The sequence below is a fragment of the Hypomesus transpacificus genome, unplaced genomic scaffold, assembly GCF_021917145.1.
Source record: "Hypomesus transpacificus isolate Combined female unplaced genomic scaffold, fHypTra1 scaffold_105, whole genome shotgun sequence".
NCBI lineage: Eukaryota > Metazoa > Chordata > Actinopteri > Osmeriformes > Osmeridae > Hypomesus > Hypomesus transpacificus.
In genome coordinates, this window is record NW_025813697.1 from 684,145 (window position 1) to 705,548 (window position 21,404).

The window sequence follows — 21,404 nt, forward strand, 5'->3', positions numbered from 1 at the left end:
ATGAACAGAATCGGTGACATAGGGCAGCCCTGGCGGAGTCCAAACTTCACCGGAAACAAGTTCGACTTACTACCGGCAATGCGGACCAAACTCTGGCACCGGTCGTACAGGGACCGGACAGCCCCGATCAGAAAGTCCGGTACCACGTACTCTCGGAGCACCCCCCACATGAGCCCCCGAGGGACACGGTCGAACGCCTTTTCCAAATCCACAAAACATGTGTAGACTGGTTGGGCGAACTCCCATGTACCCTCCAGGACTCCGCGGAGGGTATAAAGCTGGTCCACTGTTCCACGGCCAGGACGAAAACCACATTGCTCCTCCTGTGTCCGAAGTTCGACAATCCGACGGACCCTCCTCTCCAGGACCCCTGAATAGACTTTCCCAGGGAGGCTGAGGAGTGTGATCCCCCTAAAGTTGGAGCACACCCTCCGGTCCCCCAGTCCAGAGGCACTGTCCCCGATGTCCACGCGATGTTGCAGAGTCGTGTCGACCAAGACAGCCCTACAACATCCAGAGCCTTAAGGAACTCCGGGCGGACCTCAGCTCCGGTCAGCCGCTTCAACAATGGAGGCCCGGAACATGGCCCATTCGGACTCAATGTCCCCGGCCCCCCCCGATACATGATCGAAGCTCTCCCGGAGGTGGGAGTTGAAGCTCCTTCTGACAGAGGGTTCCGCCAACCGTTCCCAGCAGACCCTCACATTACGTTTGGGCCAGCCAGGCCTGACTGTCTTGTCAGCCGAATTTAAAATGTTGATAATGTCGGGCTACTGTATAGACCAACTGTGGTCAGAATATACAAGTTTGACATCCTTGAACCAGTAAATGACATTTTGATGAAAGTTTGAAGGGCTGGACAACAAACTCTAATTAAATTATCACTGACTAATAACACAGAAATAAATGATAGATTGATGAAGGCACGATCATTTTCCGACCGGGCTTTTACTCTGTGCAAGAAACGCTGCACAGTTACGTGTCAGTAACAACGTTATTTGACCCTTAACTCGGCTTCTGGAAGGTAAAAACCAGCTTGGCGCTTCTAGTGTTAAGACTTGTCATTCACTGGATCAGTATCCACTGACTCACAGCTTGTATTGATTTTACAGGTCTTTATTTTATTTTTTTATTTAGAATTCAATTTACAAATATTCAGTCATCACATTTCGTAAACATAAAAATTTAAACAAATAAAATTGAGATAAGTAACAAGGTGACAGACTTGCAAACTTCCTTAAAGATATTGACAACAGGCGTTCTTAATCAAAGAATTTTGAGTAGATATCAGTTATTAAACTACCTTTCTTATTTGTTACCAATTTAAGAGACTGAAATATATCAGTTTCAATTCGCAATAGCTTAAACCATGGGGTCGATTTGGAAAATGTTGCTTTGTGAATATGGAACTTACCTAATAAGATAAAGAGGTTTTACAATATTACATAAATTGCTATCTGTACATTCAAAATAAGTAGTCATATGTTTTCCTTTGTTGAACGATCGCCTGGGGACTCGAGGTGCGCGAGGTGCGCGCGGACCAGGGTGCTGATCCCCCGGCAAATAGTCACTACTATTTTATTACGCCTCGCCCGTCTCCCTAGTTTAAGCTCGGGGTCTCACGAGTTTGCATAGGCTACGTGAGCGGAGATCACACGCTCGGTTGGTTTACAATTTTGTCGGAGGCTCCCTCTAGGAATCCCCGCACCCAACACAACAACCACAATGTCACAGACGTTCACTGTGCCTCCAATCACAACCTCAAGAGATCTTTTATAGCAGCAAAATGCTTATGGCCCTTCTTTGGGCAACACATCATAGTTTATCGATCACTTATTACTTGGCCATGTTTTCCCTCCCCGTTACCAATCGTGGGAGAAACCTCTGTGTATGATTGACCTCTACCCTTTTCGCTCGCCTGTTGTGTAATTTTGATGTCAAGTAACGCAAACTCTTTTATTTATATTTTCTCCACTAAAGTTCTCCTCTCAAAAGGATTTTGGAGAGGATATCTGACAGAGTTTTAGAAATGAGAACGTCTGAAGTCCGGTCCGGAGTCATTTATTTTCAATAACGTTAAGTAGGCCCTACAGTCGCAAAATCACTTCTATACTTTAACTCTGCTTGGGGCGCCAATTCCAGCGCCCTTTAGGCATAATTTTGAGGACGCTGATTGGCTAAAAAAGTTTTTCTTGTTAGCAACGGTTAGTAATTCACCTATCGCAAGCAGGTTGGTAGGCGTTTCGATGGGCGCTTTTTCTAGCGCCCCAGATGTCGAGCATGAAGTAAATTTATCCCAAAACAGAACTTTAGTATATATATATATATATATATATATATATATATACACACAACACTTTAGTGTGTATTTTTAACATAGTCGTGCTTAAAATTAGTAGTTATTGTTTAGAAAATATATTACATGAAAAACAAAAATATTAAACACTTTTCACCAGGGAGGGCGGCGCCCTAGTGCCCTCTATTGACCAGCCGTCACTGGTGACGTGGTTGATTACGTTACTGTTGATCATCTGTCCATCATCGTATAAAGCCCGCCCTGACAATTTGATTGGTACGAACAGTTCTTGTTCGGGCATAGTTCGTCCCCAACGGTGCAATGCCAGACTGAACTTCCTGACCCAGGGCTCTACGCTAATGTTACCACCAAGGATTACATGTGCTCCTAAATGAAAACATTTAGCACACAAAGAAATTTAGGAGCAGTGTTTTTTTTGGGGGAGGGGGTTTATTAAACATAACTTAACACAGGGGCGTCGTTAGTCCCTTTTTACAGGGGCACGTGCCCAGTATAAATCTGCCGTGCCCCAGCAAAATCTAAAGTTTGAGTTTTAACAAACCTAAAACACAAAGCTTGCATTAACTATAGATGTCCCTGCCAAAGCAGATATCAAACTTCCGTCCCTCAACTGTTATATGGTGGGTTAAGCGAGGGGAGTTTCTATAGCCTATTAGTGCATTGTGCGCAACAAGCTTGGAAGAAGGGATATGAATAGGGGCCTGTGCCCCTGTACAGTTTTATGTCTAACAACGCCACTGATTTAACAGTTAATACTAGACAGCAATTTTCACTCTGATAGAACTAGAACAAATTGTTTAAGAAACATGTATATAGTATAGTTCATATTTTCTTAAAATACTGGGACATTACAGACTATGTAAGCCCGCCACAGATTAAAAGGCTTGGTAGTCAAAGCTAGGTAGACCCAGAGCCATTTAAAAAGAGAGTTGGGACACTTCCATAGACTTCCATTGTAGCCTAATCGAAGAAGGCAGAAGTAAAGTGTGTCATTTGCAACCTATAGTCCCAAACATTGCATTTTGCAACGTTCAACCCCATTCATGTTCAGTGTTACGAATCGAGTTAGCTGATTTCGAAAATAGTTTTAAAATAATGCAGTAATTTGATCAATTTACCAGCTGACTTGCTTTGTAAAACTGAACATGAATGATGTAATAGTTGGTGAAAGACCCCTAGAAACACACATTTCCGACACTGCAAAATCCCGGACAATTTTGGAATCCCTGCCGGACGCATTTTTTTGGTTTCGAAAAGAGGACATGTCCGGGTGAAAGAGGACGTCTGGTCACCCAAATTTTATATAGACAGCTTTACTTCAAGTTTATTGTAAGAAATAGCTTGTTAGATTCTAAATGCACAACTGATTAGAGCTAGCAACAATGAATTGCAGATTAAGTGGTCCCCTATCGTCAAGATTGCTGTCGACGCTCGGAAGGAATTTCAGGTCCACTCACTTAAAACAAACTTGACCCTCTCACTGGACATATTGCATAATAAAATGTTTTATGGAATGCAATTGGTTGCCTTGTATATTCTGTTCTATTTACCAAACTCCTTGTCTTAAATTGAGCTGGTGTGAACTACAGTATGGTAGCTAGCATAGCCATTTCTAGCTCTGCTTGACAATATTGCTGCCTAGTGTTATAAGTTAATGTAATACATAAATGTTAATAAAGTATCAGACATATACATAATACAACACACCGGTAACCAATTGATATTATGTGTTAATATACTGAAAATGTCAGTAAAGCGAGATGCTGCTACTGTCTGCCCTGTTGAAAACCATTCAAACAGGTTGCCAGCAGTGTTTTCTTTTGCAAGCTACTTGAACCAAGTGATCACATGTCGGCGAGATCAGAGTGTCTCTTTTTATCTGGCTCTGGCCCATTGGTTGCGAATGGTCGCTCGCGTGCTATTATGCTATGTTCACATCGTGCAGTCGCGACTCCGTCACTTTCTTTCCAAGTGAAATCAATAGGTGCGTTCGACATGGACTGACTTCATGCTGCAGGCGGCTGACTTGAAACAGTGTATTCCGGTTAGACTCTTTGTCCGACTTGAGACGGCGCCGAGGCTAGGTCACTGTGACGTAGCCATCAAAGTACCTTGAGATCGATTCGAGAACTGCCGGCTTTGTAGCCGAGCGCATTTTCTCAAGAGCAACTGCACGGGTTCTAATGACGACACAGCAATTTCATGATTGGCCAGACTAACACACGACAACTTTGACGCTATTTGTCATTACTCTGACACCTTCAATTTCGGCAATGCTAAAATCCGGTCCAAACTGTTTAATTAAATAAAAAATATGTTGAAGAAAGGGTTTTAGTCCGCCTCTTCACTAACGTAAAGACTAAGTTTAATTATAAATAAAGTAAAGTAAGCAAACAGCGCTTGATTGGCCATGACTGACGTCAACACAGCAAACCACGAGAAGCTGGAATGTCCTGGAACTCCTTCCCGACTGCAAGCGGCTGCATGAAACGACTAGCAAGAGCAGCCGCTTGCAGTCGGGGAGGAGTTCCAGGACATTCCAGTCCATGTCGAACGCACCTAGTGGTATACTCCACTTCATCGCGCTGTTGTTCCGTGTATTGACAACAGCCCGTCGTAAATTATTTTTTAAGTTCGCACATACCTATTTTTAGGCGCAAATGTGAGTGAAATGCTCACGCTGTAGAGCCCTGTGACCTAAAATGTTGTGGGCGGGGAGCGTTCCATTGCACGGTTTAAGAGGTTTCAATCTTTTTGTGGCAAAAAGTGCCTTGTGTCTACAAAGGGATCTCAGTGCTAACGTCACAACATCAGCACACATTAGCAATGACGCATGGATACGACGTGCATAGATCTGCTGTTCCTGACTGTGTTTCATTCAAATACATAACCCGTGTTGTCATGTAAATCTACAATTCAAATTGCATGTTTGACCAGATCTATTTTTCAGCAAGCTAGCTAGAGCTAACTGAAGCTGAGTTGAATCACGATAGTTTGTCTGCTAAACTGTAGTGCTAACGTTACCCACCTAAGTCTATCCTGTTTGCTTCGACAACAGAAGTGGAAACAACTAATGTAATAATTTCAAATGATATCTAGTCAATCTGTTGAAATCAGTGATGTGTATATACAATATATTTATTTGTAAGTTTTTATTTCAAATCCCCACCTTCTTGTTTCAGTGAGTGCTGTTGGCCGTGTTGCGTCTTTGCTCAGCAGCTTCACTCATTGTAAACCAACCAATCAGCGCACAGCTCATCTATATATTCATGAGCATACCATAAAAGGAGAAAACCTAGCGTTTTTTCACGGGACAAATTCACAGGAAGCATCAGGGGGCATAGAACAGCACCCGGGCCATTTTCAGCCAAACCAATGTTACATACCCTATTTGGAGACCTTAAGGAACAGTGTAAATACCCCCAAAAAACTGTCAATCACCCCTTTAAGTTTATCCCTTCTAGTGATATTTTCAAGCATGTTGCCTACTCGTATTGCATGAATTCATTATGAACCCCCTTTGAAACAAGCTGAAACCCCTTTGAAACAATCAATTCTAACAACGTTATTTTGAGCAGATGGTACTGTTTGAATCACGATTCCATCTGAAATACTGCCAGTAATAACTCAAAATATGCCCCCCAAAATGTAAACAAGCTTGACATTTATTTAGGGGCAAATGGCTAATTCAAAAGAAGTTTGCTGGAAGCAATCATTGTCAGTAACAATGCCAAATTTGGTAAATTGAGCTACGAGCAAGATAGCTGATGTTGCTAGCCAAACTTCTCTGAGGGGATTGTTTGAATGCGCTGGAAATGAAAAACTTTTCTTTTCACATCAAGTTTAGACTGTGGCATTGAAGACAGCGACGCACCACTCACGCTTGGGTTTAAATCCATTATTTTACGTGACATTACTTACTGCACATGCAAGTCTTGAATTGCTTAAATGTATGATGCTGCTTAGGGCTGGGCGGTATGACAGTATATACCGCGTTGCTAGCATTCTTGATCTAGAATGACTAGTGAAGGCTATCTACTTACATTTACATAACATTTTTAAATTTAGTCATTTAGCAGACGCTCTTATCCAGAGCGACTTTCAGTAAGTACAGGGACATTCCCCCCGAGGCAAGTAGGGTGAAGTGCCTTGCCCAAGGTCACAACGTCATTTGGCACAGCCGGGAATTGAACCAGCGACCTTCTGATTACTAGCCCGATACCCTAACCGCTCAGCCATCTGACTCCCCCATCTGATCTACTTACTAACTGAGTGAGGTCATGCCAGGAAATATCAAACTGAGGCTTTAACGTATCGACTGAGCTTTAACGAGGTTGATACGCCGAAACCGAAGTTAGATATGAATAGTAAAACTCACGCATTACGAATCCGTATTTAGCTGTGAGTAGGTCACCAAGCAGATGGCATGACTGCGCATCAGCCAATCGGAACGCTCGTATTGTCGTTGCTTTTAAATAAAAGACAGTAACGTCTTGTAGTACATGCATACATACAGTACCGTGATATATACCGTAACCGTGACATAAAATTACTTATACCGTGATAGAAGATTTTGGCCATATTGCCCACCCCTACAACAAACCAAGAAGAGCAACACGTCTCTCAATAAGAGTCATTGTGATCCTAGAGGAAACTAACATCAGGTCCAGCCAATCATTCCTAAGTGCCGTTGTACTCCCGGAACAAGTGCGTTTTGAGCCTTTTCTTGAAGGTTCGGGAGACAGTCAGTGTCCCTGATGGAGGTGGGGAGTTGATTCCACCATTGGGGGGCCAGACAGGAGAAGAGCTTGCGTTGAGACCGGGCGCTCTTGAGCGGTGGGACCACCAGACGGTTGTCAGAAGAAGACCGTAGGTGGCGGGTAGGGGTGTTAGGCTGGAGGACAGACTTGATGTAGTCGGGTGCAGTCCCGTTCACCGCTTGGAAGGTCAGTACCAGAGTCTTGAATTTGATTTGGGCCGTGATGGGAAGCCAGTGGAGGGAGATGAGGAGCGGGGTAACATGGGAGCGTATGGGTAGATTGAAGACCAGGCGGGCTGCGCATTCTGAATCCTCTGGAGAGGGCGGGTTGCACATGCTGGGAGACCGGCAAGCAGCGAGTTGCAGTAGTCCAACTTTGAGAGGACAAGTGCTTGGACTAGCAGCTGGGTGGAATGCTCAGACAGGTATCTCCTGATCTTCCTGATTTTGTAGAGGGTGAATCTACATGGCCGGGAGACCGCAGCAATGTGGGCTGTGAGGGAGAGCTCGTCATCCATGGTCACCCTGGGATCACCCTGGCAGAGAATGAAGGGGTCACCGTCACCGATCCCAGGGTGATTGAGAGATCATGGGAGATGGAGGGTTTGGCTGGGATGATGAGGAGTTCTGTTTTGGCGAGGTTCAGCTGGAGGTAGTGCTTGGTCATCCAGGCGGAAATGTCTGTGAGGCAGGCCTCGATCCTAGCTGAGATCCCCGAATCAGTCGGGGGGAACGACAGGTACAGCTGCGTGTCGTCAGCGTAGCAGTGGTAGGAGAAGCCATGGGAGGTGATGATTGGTCCAAGTTAGGTGGTGTACAGGGAGAAGAGGAGGGGTCCAAAGACGGAGCCCTGTGGGACACCAGTGGAGAGTTGGCGGGGGCCTGACACTTTGCCTCCCCAGGAGACTTGGTAGGATCTTCCCGACAGGTAGGATGAGATCCACTGAAGTGCAGTGCCAGTGATGCCCATCTCAGAAAGTCTTGGCGAGCAGGATTTGATGGTAAATCGTATCAAATGCTGCATAAAGGTCCAGCAGAATGATGACGGATGACCTTGAAGCCGCTCTGGCAGACTGGAGGGCAGTGGTGACTGACAGGAGGGCGGTGTCTATGGAGTGGCCAGTCTTGAAGCCCGATTGGTTGGGGTCAAGCAGGTTGTTCTGAGAGAGAAGGTTTGACAGTTGGTTAGATACAGCGCGTTCAATTGTTTTAGAAAAGAAGGGTACCAGTGATACCGGTCTGTAGTTCTGGAGTATTGCTGGGTTAAGGGAGGGTTTTTTGAGAAAAGGACTAACTCTGGCCTGTTTGAAGGCAGATGGGAAAGTGACGGAAGTGAAGATTTAAGGACATGGAGATGAAAAGTTATGATGGAGGGAGAGATGGTTTGAAAGAGAGGGGAGTGGACTGGATCAAGGGGACATGAGGTGGGGCGATGAGAGAGAATGAGGTCAGAGATCTCTGCCTCTAACAGGGGAGAGAATGAGTTTAGACATTTAGTTGAGTCAGTCATAGAGGCTGAATGGGTAGGAAAGGTGGGTTCAGGTATCCGACTGCAAATGTCAGCAACTTTTTGTTCTTCTCAAAGAAGGAGGAGAAGTTTTCTGCTGTCAGGGGGGTGGGGGTGTGGGGGTGGGGGAGGGGGGTTAAGAAGGGTGGAGAAGGTGGAGAAAAGTTTGTGAGGGTTTGAGGCAGAGTTAATTTTTTTCAGAAAGTAGTGGGTTTCAGCATCAGTTATGTGGGCAGAGAAGGATTTGAGGAGGGAGTGATACTTATCAAGGTCCAGACCGTCTTTGGACTTGCGCCGTCTCCTCTCAGCTGCCAGAAGGATGGACCGTTCTTCACGAATAACATCCGTGAGTCACGGGCAGGAGGGAGAAGATCGCGCAGGCCTGGTTGCTAGGGGACAAAGAGTGTCGAGTGATGCAGTTAGTGTGGATAACAGGGTGTTAGTGGCAGTGGCAGTGGGGTGGGATATGAGGGAGGATATTACAATGGAGGAGAAATGGGAGGGGGATAAGGAGCGGAGGTTGCGGCGGAAAGTTGGGAGGGGAGGTAGTAGAGGTTGGAGGGAGAGAGACAGAGAATTGGATGAAGGAGTGATCAGAAAAGTCTTGTCTGGTTACAGAGGTTAAGTCACGATATGGTTACGTGTCAGGATGAGGTCGATCTCTTTTCCTGCCTTGTGGGTCGCCGGTGTGTTCAGCAGCTTCAGGTCAAAGAAAGTCAGAAGAGACTTGAATTCGACGACATGCGTTCCTTCGAGGTGGATGTTGAAGTCCCCAAGGAGTATCAGCGGTGTTCCATCATCCGGGAGGACGCTGAAGAGCATGTCCAGCTCCTCCACAAAGTCAGCTAGCGGCCCTGATGGGCGATAGAGGACAACTAAAAATGCTTCGATAGGATCAGTTAGCATCACATAATGGTGTTCAAATGATTTGGCAGTAACAGAGAGTGGGGTGGATGTGTATTTTATATGTGGGGAAAGAAGCAAACCTGTCCCACCACCTCGCCCGTTGAGCGAGGTGAGTGAGAGAACGAGTGGTTGACAGAGAGAGCAGCTGGAGTTGCAGTGTTCTCTGGGCGGATCCATGTCTCTGTCAGCGCAAGGGCATGCAGAGAAGCATGGGATGCAAATGCCGGGATGAAATCTACCTTGTTCACAGCAGACTGGCAGTTCCAGAGCCCTATAGAAAGAGAGAGGGCAGGTGGAGAAGATCTGGATAGGTGGCCAAGATTAGAAGTGGACCGTATATACTTTGTGACATATCTACGTCTACGTCTGCGAGTGGTGTAATGAAGAAACGCGTTCTAGCTATGAATGTTTCTAGGTGGATTAGAATACAAATAAGTTGATACTTATCAGAAGAGGTGATCCGCCTCGTCGGCCATCCTCGGTGTACTCCCGCAGGTACACTCTCTGTCTTTGTTCGACCGAGTCTTTGTGCACCGAGGCTGCCAGACGTGGCTGCCACTGCAGTGCTAGCCACCTTAAATATGCAAGGCGCAGCTGACGACGGCCCTAATTATAATGTCAACAGAGCTGGGTCTGCGGCGGCGAGTACCCTAAAACTCAATCGCTAGCTACTTACCTTAATACAATCTAGCTTTGTACCCTAGAGCCCTACCCGTGATGAGACTGAAGTCTACCTAACACAAATAATGAAACAAGGTCAGATTAACCCACTAGTAAGATGGACGGTCACGATGTTCACTCAGCAGAAACACAGATGCACTCATTTGAAAAGTAGTTTTTTCCGACAACAAAACCCTTACACTAACATTGTAGATAATTAAGGGAATAGTCTTACTCTACCATAACTGTGCTTTGGAACAATTATATTATTATTGTCAAACATAGCAGAAATTAGTCAGTGGTAAATGTTCAAACTATATCAAGAACTACAACAAATGACTGAAACAAAGTATAGCCTATGTGTTTATATTTTTATTGTCCTCACTGATTGCTATTCTTGGTATTATAGGCATACAAAAAGGCAAAGGGCTACCCTCCCTCAACTTACGTGGAGACAGTGAATGATGGTTCAGAGTCTTCAATTTTTCGCCAGTTGTTTCAAAAGTGGGTGGTGAAGGGACAGATTACAGGGATGGGAACCACCAACAGCCTAGGAAAAATTGGTAAGCAAACATTTTAGAAAATAATGTGTCAAAATAGCTAGTAACACTGTAAACCTACAAATTAATAGGGTTAGGGTTAGGGTAAATAATATTATTTTGGGTATAAGATTATTAAGATTATTAAAACAATTAGAATTATAAAATAATTGTACAATTATTATGTTATTGACCATTTCTGAATGCTTATTAGTAATTATCTTTTCTTCCAATTATTCTTACAATGCAGCTAAGGTTGAACAGGTCAAGTTTGATGCAACATCTATGCATGCAAGGCCTGACCTGGCAGCTCAGCAGAAAATGGTGGATGATGGATCAGGCGAAGCTGAGGTCAGAAACAACAACCAAACATTGTTGAAAACCTGAGATCTGGAATATCAATGTCATAGGTTAAAAGGCAAAAATCCTTGTTGAAACAAGTTAGTTTTTATGTGGATTTTGGGTATACTGTTGCATGTACATTTTTGTATCTAGGAATTAAGAACATTAACAACAGCTGCATCTTCTCAATCTGTGATTTTCTTGCTCTAATGAGGTATGGAGGATAGAGGACAACGAGATGGTACCTGTAGAGAGGAAGTGGTTGGGTCACTTCTATGGAGGAGACTGCTACCTCATACTCTACAAATATGAAGTCAGCAGCAAGATCCATTACATCCTGTATATGTGGCAGGTCAGCATCACATCATGGCTATGTTCCGTCTTCTAGTGTATTTTAATGTTTATACAATATGAAGGGTAGCCCCTTCAATTACATGATAATCCAGAATGTTCCTGAACATGCCTTGGAACTGATCATACGTGGTTGATGTGATCAATGCAGGGTCGCCATGCAACCACAGCAGAGCTCACAGCCTGTGCTTTTCACGCTGTGGCCCTGGACCAGAAATACCATGGAGAGCCAGTCCAGGTCCGCGTACCGATGAGCAAAGAGCCACTCCACCTCATGGCTATATTTAAAGGAAAGATGGTGGTCTATGAGGTAAGTCACCCACTGCCATATTTGTTTAAAACAATTACTTGATTGAGATGTAGAATTGTTTTCGACTAATACACATGTTATACATCGTTGGAAAGCTACGATTCTTGTGCTTCCATTGAAATAAACCAATTCAAGCTCAACTTGCAACAGAAGGTACCGTCAACGTCTTTGTCCGGTGACCGTTCATTCAACAATGCCAGAGAAAAAAGTTGTACTTGCCTTCGATTACTTAGGAATGTCCAGGTATGCACACAACTCATCAAAACCTCATCTGCTTACATTCCCAAGGGTCCAAAGTATCAAACCATGTCGAGTAGTTGTCCAAACAAAGAATTATATCCACACATAGCCACGATCTTGTTGCTTCATTGTTACTTTGTAAAAAAAAAATTCTGTCTTTCAACGCACTTTAGTTCATAGCATGAGATCTGGGTCAAGTAGAAACACGGGGATAGTCTTAAAATGGCCGCTACACTCTGACCTGTTGATAGACACCTTGGTTTAGCCAATAGGAGCTTCCATGCCCCGGTGACAGTCCTCTAAAGCCAACTAGGTCTGTGCATCCAGCCCGCCCCCCGCCCACCCCCCCCCACCCCCTCTACACGATTTTTTCTAACTGGCTTGGATTGACTCTGAAAAGAGCTAGTTATCCTTGTAGCTTAGCGCTAGCTGTAAATGGCGATACCCCATATGCCAGGTTTTGTGGAGCCTTCAAAATAAAAGTCGATTGCGCAATATGTCAGTGTTCTTTGTGTGCCAATCCTGGGAATCAGATAAATCACTCCAATGTGTTCATGCTTCAGTTTGTGTTTCAATAATACTAATGAGGGATTTAGCTGTTATATATGATAGTTCTAAGGACCACCTTTCATTAGAGATAACAATTATACCTTTTTATCCTAAGAATTTGACCTTGGTTAGAAGGGTCATTCTGGAGTCTCCAAAAGGCCCTTTTAGAAAACGCCTGGAGGTACTCTAATAAAAACATGTGTCAAATATGAATATATTGTGGTATTATGTTTGACTTTTGATCTAAATTGGGTAAGGCTTCAACCTGTGGTCCAATTCTGTCTTCCAGCTAATACCTACCACCTCTAGGCCTCTTCAGGCCTCTGTTTTCAAAACAAAATCTAGGCGGAAATAGAAACTTTCACTTTCCTTGTGTTCAAGCTTCTATTACTCAACACCAGTAGGACTGACAGGGGTCCTGACAACAAGGAACATAACTTCAGAGTGTCAGCTTTCAAAAGAGTCCATTTACATGCATGTACTCCAAATGGTTCAAGAACAGCTTTCAATTTACTTTGGGCATGCTGTTTAGGCGTTTTTAGGCACATTTAACAGTCTCCAGAACAGGTTAAACTATTTACTTATAAATACTTATTTAGCACTAGCGTTGTTACTGTATCCATGCCTGTGTTTGCGCGGTTAAACTCGGCATGTATTGTGTCATGGTGTCGAAGGACTGATCGAAAAGTGCATCATACAATTAAGTCATTTAGCTAAGACTTGCATGTACAGTACATAATGTCACATTAAATAATGTATTTAAACTCAAGCTTATGTGGTGCGTCGCTGTATATCAGTTGTAAAAATGTCGGTAAAAAACTACTAATATAAATCCGTTATTTCACTGGATAACAATTAATACATTTATGTATTATTATGCAAAATATTGAATTAATGAAAAAACTAAGGATGTCCCTTTCTTCATGAACTACCAGCATTAGGTCTAAAATTGCCACTGAATTGTACCCTCTCTAGTTACATTAATAAATGCATTGCAGGTCAATATAAGGTGTGCCCCAAAATGTTCTGCTTGCGCTCCTAAGATTTTCAGTCAGGGGCTACTGTGTTCCTTGTAAAAAAAAGTTAGTCTGGAGCCCTGCTTATTGCATTCATTTAAATCCCAGAAAAAAAGACATGCAGTATCCCAATCAACGCTTGTAAAATCAACCCAGTTTAACCGAAAACACAAATTGATGCCTGCCCGCAGAATTCCATATCCGCGCGCTCTTCTGTGTTCGCTATAATAGCCACTGCAGCGGCACACAGAAGTCCAGATGTCGGCACACAAGTCAGAATTGAGGGAAGCTAAGTAAACATTACAAAACAAAATAACATTTCTAAAATATAGCTGCAAGCAGCGATGTGTGTTCCTCCTCAAAATGGCAAAATATCATAAAAATGTACAATGTAGAAGCAAAACAACTTTCTGTTTGGCCAACATTAATAGGCTGAATGGGGATTTGAACTCATGAGCGTAAGGTTACAAGTCAGTCTCTCTATCCTCTCTGCTACACACCAACTGTTGGGAACTATGAGTGATGTCTGATAAGTCTTGTGCAGTTGTCCCACGTTGTCAACAAATCAAACTAAACCTACTATATTCAACCGTGTTGGTTAAACAGTACTAACTAGTTTGTTCACTGTGTGAATGAAATGCACTCCACGGCTACAAGCTAGCTAACGCTATAGGCTACACGAGTCATTAACTTAATCATGCAAGCCCGGGTAACAAAACAATTGAGACCCATTCCCTTTCGACTACAATACCTTTAAAAAAATATATATATATTTAACCTTTATTTAACCAGGAAAAAACCTATTGAGATTAAAAATCTCTTTATCAAAGGTGACCTGGCCAAGACAGGCAGCAGCACAATGAACCACAGTTACAGACAAACAGTTATAGACAAACACACAGGGACAAAATTAAAATAGCACTAAAAAATAAAGCAAATCAATTCACACTGCAACAATCCTAAGTAGACCCATTTCTGTAACCAGGAAAAAAAACTATTAAAAACACTGACATCTTTGAGAGATGTCATAACCTCTGCTGTTAAGACCGTTTAAGAAATGTTGCAACAGGCTACAGTCTGAATCACGGATATAACTTTATGACATAAGTTACAAACAGGGGGTAAATTGGGGTTTGATATATCGGGGGGCTCTGTGGTTTCTGGGTTTCGATGGCACATGTGTATGCAAAGCCTGCTAAACAGGTCTCCTTCTCAGTTTAATGACTAACGCAGACTACCTAACTCACTACCCCTTCGAATAAATTTGTATAGTACTACTATGTGCCTCTTTCAATTATATCTTTAAGATATGAAACGTTGAGATTGTATCATCTTGCGGAAAAAACATGAAAAACTGAACCTAACAACAGCTAGGCTAGGCTAGCTCATAACGTTCAGTTCTCGTTTGGCCAAACAACAGTTAGGGTCTACTGAAATTATTACCAAACTTAACTTTACGCTAGTAGCCTAACAAACTCATTCACTGTTGACTATATAATATATTTAAGTTGTATGCATAATTTGTGATGACTTACTTTGATTTAGTAGTTGCTTCTCTTAGACGCTTGTTTGCCTTCGTACCTTGTGGCAGAAAATAACCGGAAATGACCAGGCTTCACACCTGTTTTTAGGTCACTTAATGATTTAATCATAGACATTCTTTATTATGTCTATGGATTTAATGGCCAGACATAGTAAAACAACAAAACTTTATTATTCATCAAATGCACACATTTTTACATTTTTCTTTGCCATGTGGCAGCACAGTAAGAAAAAAGGCAGTAAACACATAACTGACAGCACACAAGCCTATAATACCAACAGTAGACTACATAGTAAATGGCAAACCAAAAGGGTAGACAAGCAACAAGTGAAACCAACGATCAATTGTGTTGACTTTCTATAGAGCAAGCAAATCATGACTTTTATAGTTGTTAATTATGAAAGGAAATTCACCTTTATATTAACTATAAAATACAATTAAACATTTAAGTAAATTGCATACCTTTGAAAAGACTGACTTATTGTCTGTTCTAAACAAGAAATGTTAATCTTTCCATCAATCAAGCTGTTGTAGTGAATATATATAATTTAGTGACTTTCTGGAAAGTTTCTGAGAAAACTGTAGCCTTGTGTTTTGATACTTTGTGCTAATAATATGAACAAGACACTGATGTGTGCAGGTGGCTACAGCTGTATCTCCATGTGTAAAAAGCCTGTCTCTGGAGAATGTTTCATCAGATGCCGACAGACTACCCAATGTACGCTGTGTGTGTCAGGTCCTTTCTGCAAAAAGCTATATTCAATAAATACTTACTACATTCTAGCAGCTTTGGGTGTATTCATTCTCAAATGTCCATTGCAATTGTCAATACCCCTGAGCCATAGCAACTACCATGTAAAAGGAAAACTTGCCAGTTAAATGAAAAAAGAGCCAGATTTAGCTATTGTGTAGGAATCCCCTCAGAATGAAACATTACCGTTACTATTTTGACTATACAGCTAGTCATACTGTGAAGTACCTGGACACCTGTTTAACTAAATAAATAATCAGTATCACAAAGATTTGAGGCAATGTGGACATTTACATAAATACACCCCTTTCAACCATTTTGTATTGTACTGTCTGTCTCTGGAGGGCTGGCAGGCAGTGGCAAGCAGAGCCTGCAGGCAGGCAGAGCAGGCCAGCTGGATGAAGCCATCCTGGGGTCAGGGCTGAAGAGAAGCTGTCCAGCTAGAAAGGGGTAGTCCAGCAAGGGGTCTGTGTTGCTCACAGCATCCTCTGTTGCATCCTGATAGATAGATCTTTATTTGTCATTGTCACAGGTACAACAAAATTAAAGTGCTTCCAGTCAGTGCAACATTCATTGGCCTAAAAATCAATAAAAGGATAAAATTACAAAAGTACTAAAAAACTAAAATAAACAACAATAATAAATCAGAATAAATATACCTGAGACAGTCCCATAAACAACACACCCATGTCATTCATCCACAGTCATCACATAAAACATAACATGACATTGTGTTTTTGGCAGCATTGACAGTGGTTATTGCAGTTGGATAAAAACTGTGTTTGAGTCTGTTTGTCCTTACCTTGATTGATCTGTATCGTCTGCCTGACGGCAACATTTCAAACAGGGAGTGCCCAGGATGTGAAGTGTCTTATGATGTTCTGGGCTCTTTTGAGACAACGGGATCTGTGTAGGTCTCCCAGTGCGGGGAGAGGGCAGCCAACAATCTTTTGAGTGGTGTTGATGACCCTCTGGAGCATTTTCCTCTGAGCCACTGTACAGCTGGTATACCAAATGCCTATGCAGTATGTGAGTATACTTTCAATGGAGGCTCGGTAAAAGAACACCAGTAGTCTTTGTGTGATGTTACTCCTCAATTCCTGAGTATTCTCAGGAAGGACAGTCTCTGCTGGGCTTTTTTAAGCAGCTCAGAGGTGTCCACACTCCAGGATAGGCTGTCCTGTATGTGGACCCCCAGGAAGCGAAAGTCTGCCACCCTCTCCACACTGATCCGGCTGATGGTCAATGGTGTGATCTCAGTCTTCTTTCTCCTGTAGTCTATTATGCCGCTGATCCACCTGCATGTGGTATAAGGGAGCCCGAGGTCCCCCAGCTTAATCACTAGCTTGTGTGGGAGGATGGTGTTGAATGCAGAGCTGTAATCCACAAAGAGCATTCGCACATAGCTCCCCTGCTGCTCCATGTGTGACAGAGCGGCATGGAGTGCTGCCGCCACTGCGTCTCCTGTGGATCTGTTCGCTCTGTAGGCAAACTGGTGGGGGTGAAGGCTGCGGGGCATCCTCTGTTACACTCCGTATTTTTTGTTGAGCAGGCCTCTGCATGACCCTCCAGACCTGTAAAAGTGAAGAAAAGATCCATGTCAGTTGTGAAAAATGAAGCTTTTTACATCAACACTTGACAAACTACAGTTGACTGTGAAATGCAATGGCATTACTTGAACTTAAATCCAAATGTGTTGAACTGATGGAGACCCGGACATGCAAAGTCACTCAAAACATTTGGCTCGATTCCAGGCTCTGGCAAGAGTATTTTTTAGCTCTAAACTAGTCAATATACACATCTGACCAAAGACCAGCTCGCCCTTTGCCTGTAAACAGTGATTCTGACTGTCAGAGACCTTTAAATAGGCTGACCGAGTGAAACTAGCCTGGCTAACGTAGGTCGCTTTCTCAGGAAAATGACAAATTAAATAGGCTTGTTTTGAAAGATCCTATATACTGGCTATCTTTAGTAGACTTTTGTCTACAAAAAGCAGCCCTCCCTGACGTTTTAGGACTAGAATTTAGTGAATTACGATATCGTACACACTGCCAGTGAGTGAGCGAGCCGAGTCTGTCATTGAGGCTAAGTCAAAACAATGTACCCTCGGGACGCAGTCTCAATCCACTTGCAAGTTTTCCACAAATCACAAAAATAATCGGAGCATCTGGCTAAAAGCACCAGTCCCACATCTCCTAAAGGCTGCCCTCCTCTGCATTTTTGGTGTGGACCGAATAGTGAAATGGTGAACTTATGAACATGACGCGACCAAAACATGGTCTGTGTAACATAATTACGCAGAGGGAGAAAAGTTAGCTACTTTTCGAGTTCGATTTTCCGTCACTTCAAACTCAGGATATAAAGGTCTCAAAGTGCTCAAACCTTCACCATAATTCAAGAGTAGTGTACTTTCACGAACCCAATCATTGATTCTAGCTTAAAATGTGTAAAAATAGGACTTACCGAACGTGCCTGCCTCCAGCATGGCTATAAGGCAATTCCAGTTGAATACAACAATGGCCGCCGAAAAAGAATTTATATTCATAACGGCGAGCTGCGATTGGAAGCGAAATGAGGGTGAGGGTGGGGCTTGGTCAGCACACCATTTCCAGAAAGGATGTGTGTGCGTCTCGCCAAGCTCGCACGTGTCAGTAGGTTGACCACCTGTTCCTCTTTTCGCTGTATAGCACAGCATTTTTTATATGCGACCTGCGGAACAAGGGGTGAAAATGATGTGCGACACAACGCAAAGCGGGACAGGTGGTCACCCTAGTGTCAAGGGGCAGGAGGAGTCTGTGAGAATTTGGAGCGTGCGCACTGTGGAGCAATTCAATTGAATTCAATCATGTATTGACATACCAAGGTGAAAATTGTTTATGGTACTAGAGATTGATGTCGTCTTGAACCCTATTAGGTTTGAAAAACAATCAGTCAAAATTATATTTGATTTATTAACGAAAACAATATTGAGGCAATTTGTACATTTACATAAATACACTTCTTTCAGCCATTTTGAATTGCATTTCTTATTCCATGTCACCCTATGTAAAGACATGTATTCTACACATCTGGAACTAATTTCAAGTCGATTGGGTCTATAGTTTATGAGTAGAAGGGTTTTGAAGGTTGTACCAAATTTGGACAGTACAGCAAAATCTATCATGGCGGACCTTATGGGTTCTTGAGGCTTTTTTGTTCCCCATGAGAAATAAGGCATGTATTCCAATCTTCAGGCATTTTGGAGTAATGGGGCGCTGGGGAAATCACGTAGACTTTGGGCGTGTTTTATAGCGCCACCTATGGGCGCACATGGGCCACTAGCCGTCTGGGAGTAATGAGTGACCTGTTGTATCATTGGGCCAAATTGGAAAAAATCGGGACCAGGGGTCTCATTTATAAAACTGTGCGTAGGATTCTTACTAAAAGTGTACGTACGCCCAAAAGCCTAAAATGCCGTACGCACACAAAAATTCAGATTTATAAAACCGTGCGTACGCACACCTGTACGCAATGTTCCCTTTATAAATCACAGATTACCCACAAGTGTGCGTACGTGAATCGGCATTGTACCCCGCCCTGTACACGCCCATTTTTTACCATAAATAGTCAATGCAAAGCACCTCATGAATGCTAATCTAGTATCTCGTCATGACGCTGGCATACGATTGTTCTTTACGGTGAATCATAGCGCATGACAACTTCTCAGACACTGTTGGCCTATTGGTGGAGCCCGAAAACTCAGAACATTTTGTGGCTGGTAGATCACCAATTAAAGAAAACTGTGCAAGTGGCGTCAACTGTGCCAGTGATACCTGATGAAGAAAGTGTTTTGTCCGTCTCTTCATAAACGGAGTGACTAAATTCAGTTGAGGTCGGATTTTAATAAGGATTATCAATCTGCAAGATTGGGAGAGAAAACCAGACCTCTGACAATAAATGCAACACAACACCAGGCTTAGGTCTCAATCATGTCTCTGTGTTGACGTTTAACGTCAACACAACAAACATGTATCTACTGTTTATCTGGGGCCTGCTGTAGTACCTTACATTTCACAAGTTTCATAGCATTTCAAAACCTTAACAATCAAACAATACAGTATCTGTTACTATTCAGCACAGCATACATGATTATAGGATTATAGGTATTAGGTAGTACCCAATCAGATGAAAAGGTACAAAGTCAATGAAGTGAATAGCATAATGACAATGATTGTAGAAACATAGGCATGTTTCTCTACTGGACATAACCAAGGGTCATGCTCTCATGAGCTCAACACAGCAGGGTATAGACCAAACACTGTTCATTACATGTAAAATCTGAGCATTTCAAACAGTTTACAAGTAATAAAGTAACCATTATCTTTAATTATTATTAATTGATCTGTGGTTAAGGACAGATCTCTTCAGATTGCATTCAGCATTGTATATCAATTGGAAAATAGAAGGAGGCAAATGGCCATCTTTATTACATTGGCAAAGTAGTCACTTGGTACTTGGTACAGTAATCGTCAGTTTTGCTTGCTTTTGTCTGTGGCTTGATTTGGGCTACCATAATCTTACTGGAAGCCTTACGAGAGCCCACTGCACAGCACTGTACACAGCAGGCAGTACACATCCTCTAAGCACAAACCACAATCAGCACAACAACGATTAACATGCCCAATCCAGTGATTCCCATTTGAATAATAGTCGAAAAAGAAACCCCCAACAGAGGAGGTCAGTCAGCACAATTCCAAGCTTCAGGTTCCCCCAAAAGCTGAAATTATCTCTTTAATGTGAGCATATTTGTGATATTAGCAGATTCATCTGGGATAAAAGTACATCAGTCATGACCTATCACAGAGCTGACAACAGATAATCCAGTGCCATACGGTTCTGTAGCACTACCTGCCTTATGGCCTTCATCTCAGAAGCAACTGCAGTTAAGGCGTCGGCTGTCTCATTACCAATAGACTCCAACCCTAGTGCTAAGCTCCTAATATCTGTTAAGGCAGTGATAACACCATACACAGGGAAAATGGCAGCTGAAAACGTGACAAGACTGAGGTACTATTTAATCCACGTAATGTGATCCCAGATTCTTAGCATCTGCTTTAATAATACTTCTTTTGTGGCGGTGCCACCAATGTTTGGGAAAGGGGTGCAGGGGCAACCCATCTACAGGTCTGAGGGCTCCTACAATAAACCCAAGGTAAAATGTTCCTAACCAGTTGGCTGGCAGAAAATAATAAGCACTCTTACCACATACCCACATGGTGCCATTGTTAGCTGCATGAGGAACCCAAAATGGTGATGCCCTTATACAGTACTTACAGGTCCATCTGCAACAGGCAAATCATGCAACAGGCCGTTAGCATACATAAACACAGTGTGGTTAAATTTATTTTTTCCACTACCTTCCCATAATTATTTGAACAAAAAAATCTACCATATACTATGTCTTCTGTAGTATGCTAAAGTTGTATGAATAGCATAGTCAGCAACATCAGGAATTAAGGTGACCCGTCCAAATGGTATACAGGACAAGTAACATTGAACTCAGATACAATTGAACTTTCGAATCATCCAGTAGAGTGTGAGCATACATAGAAACCGTATCCTTACATGTATTATT

The 21,404-nt window shown here is 42.8% G+C and overlaps 1 protein-coding gene and 1 long non-coding RNA gene across 6 annotated transcripts in view; one reads left to right on the forward strand and one right to left on the reverse strand.

Annotated features, from left to right (window-relative positions):
* The window catches only part of vil1 (villin 1), a 152,154-nt gene that overhangs the window by 55,516 nt on the left and 75,234 nt on the right, over positions 1–21,404 (forward strand). For all 3 annotated transcript variants that reach the window (XM_047050221.1, XM_047050220.1, XM_047050219.1), the window contains 4 exons: positions 10,559–10,712; positions 10,939–11,039; positions 11,245–11,382; positions 11,533–11,691. In XM_047050221.1, the coding sequence (XP_046906177.1) occupies positions 10,559–10,712; positions 10,939–11,039; positions 11,245–11,382; positions 11,533–11,691 (552 nt within the window). The remainder of the gene's footprint in view (positions 1–10,558; positions 10,713–10,938; positions 11,040–11,244; positions 11,383–11,532; positions 11,692–21,404) is intronic.
* Positions 10,608–15,108, reverse strand: LOC124487863. Of its 3 annotated transcripts, XR_006958553.1 has the most exons (4): positions 15,032–15,106; positions 11,276–11,330; positions 10,992–11,078; positions 10,608–10,699 (listed from the first exon to the last, which is right to left on the reverse strand). It is a non-coding gene; the product is annotated as an uncharacterized LOC124487863 (long non-coding RNA). The 3 variants fall into 3 exon arrangements; XR_006958551.1 differs by lacking the exon at positions 11,276–11,330 and having other exon boundaries at positions 15,032–15,108; XR_006958552.1 differs by lacking the exon at positions 11,276–11,330 and having other exon boundaries at positions 10,992–11,034.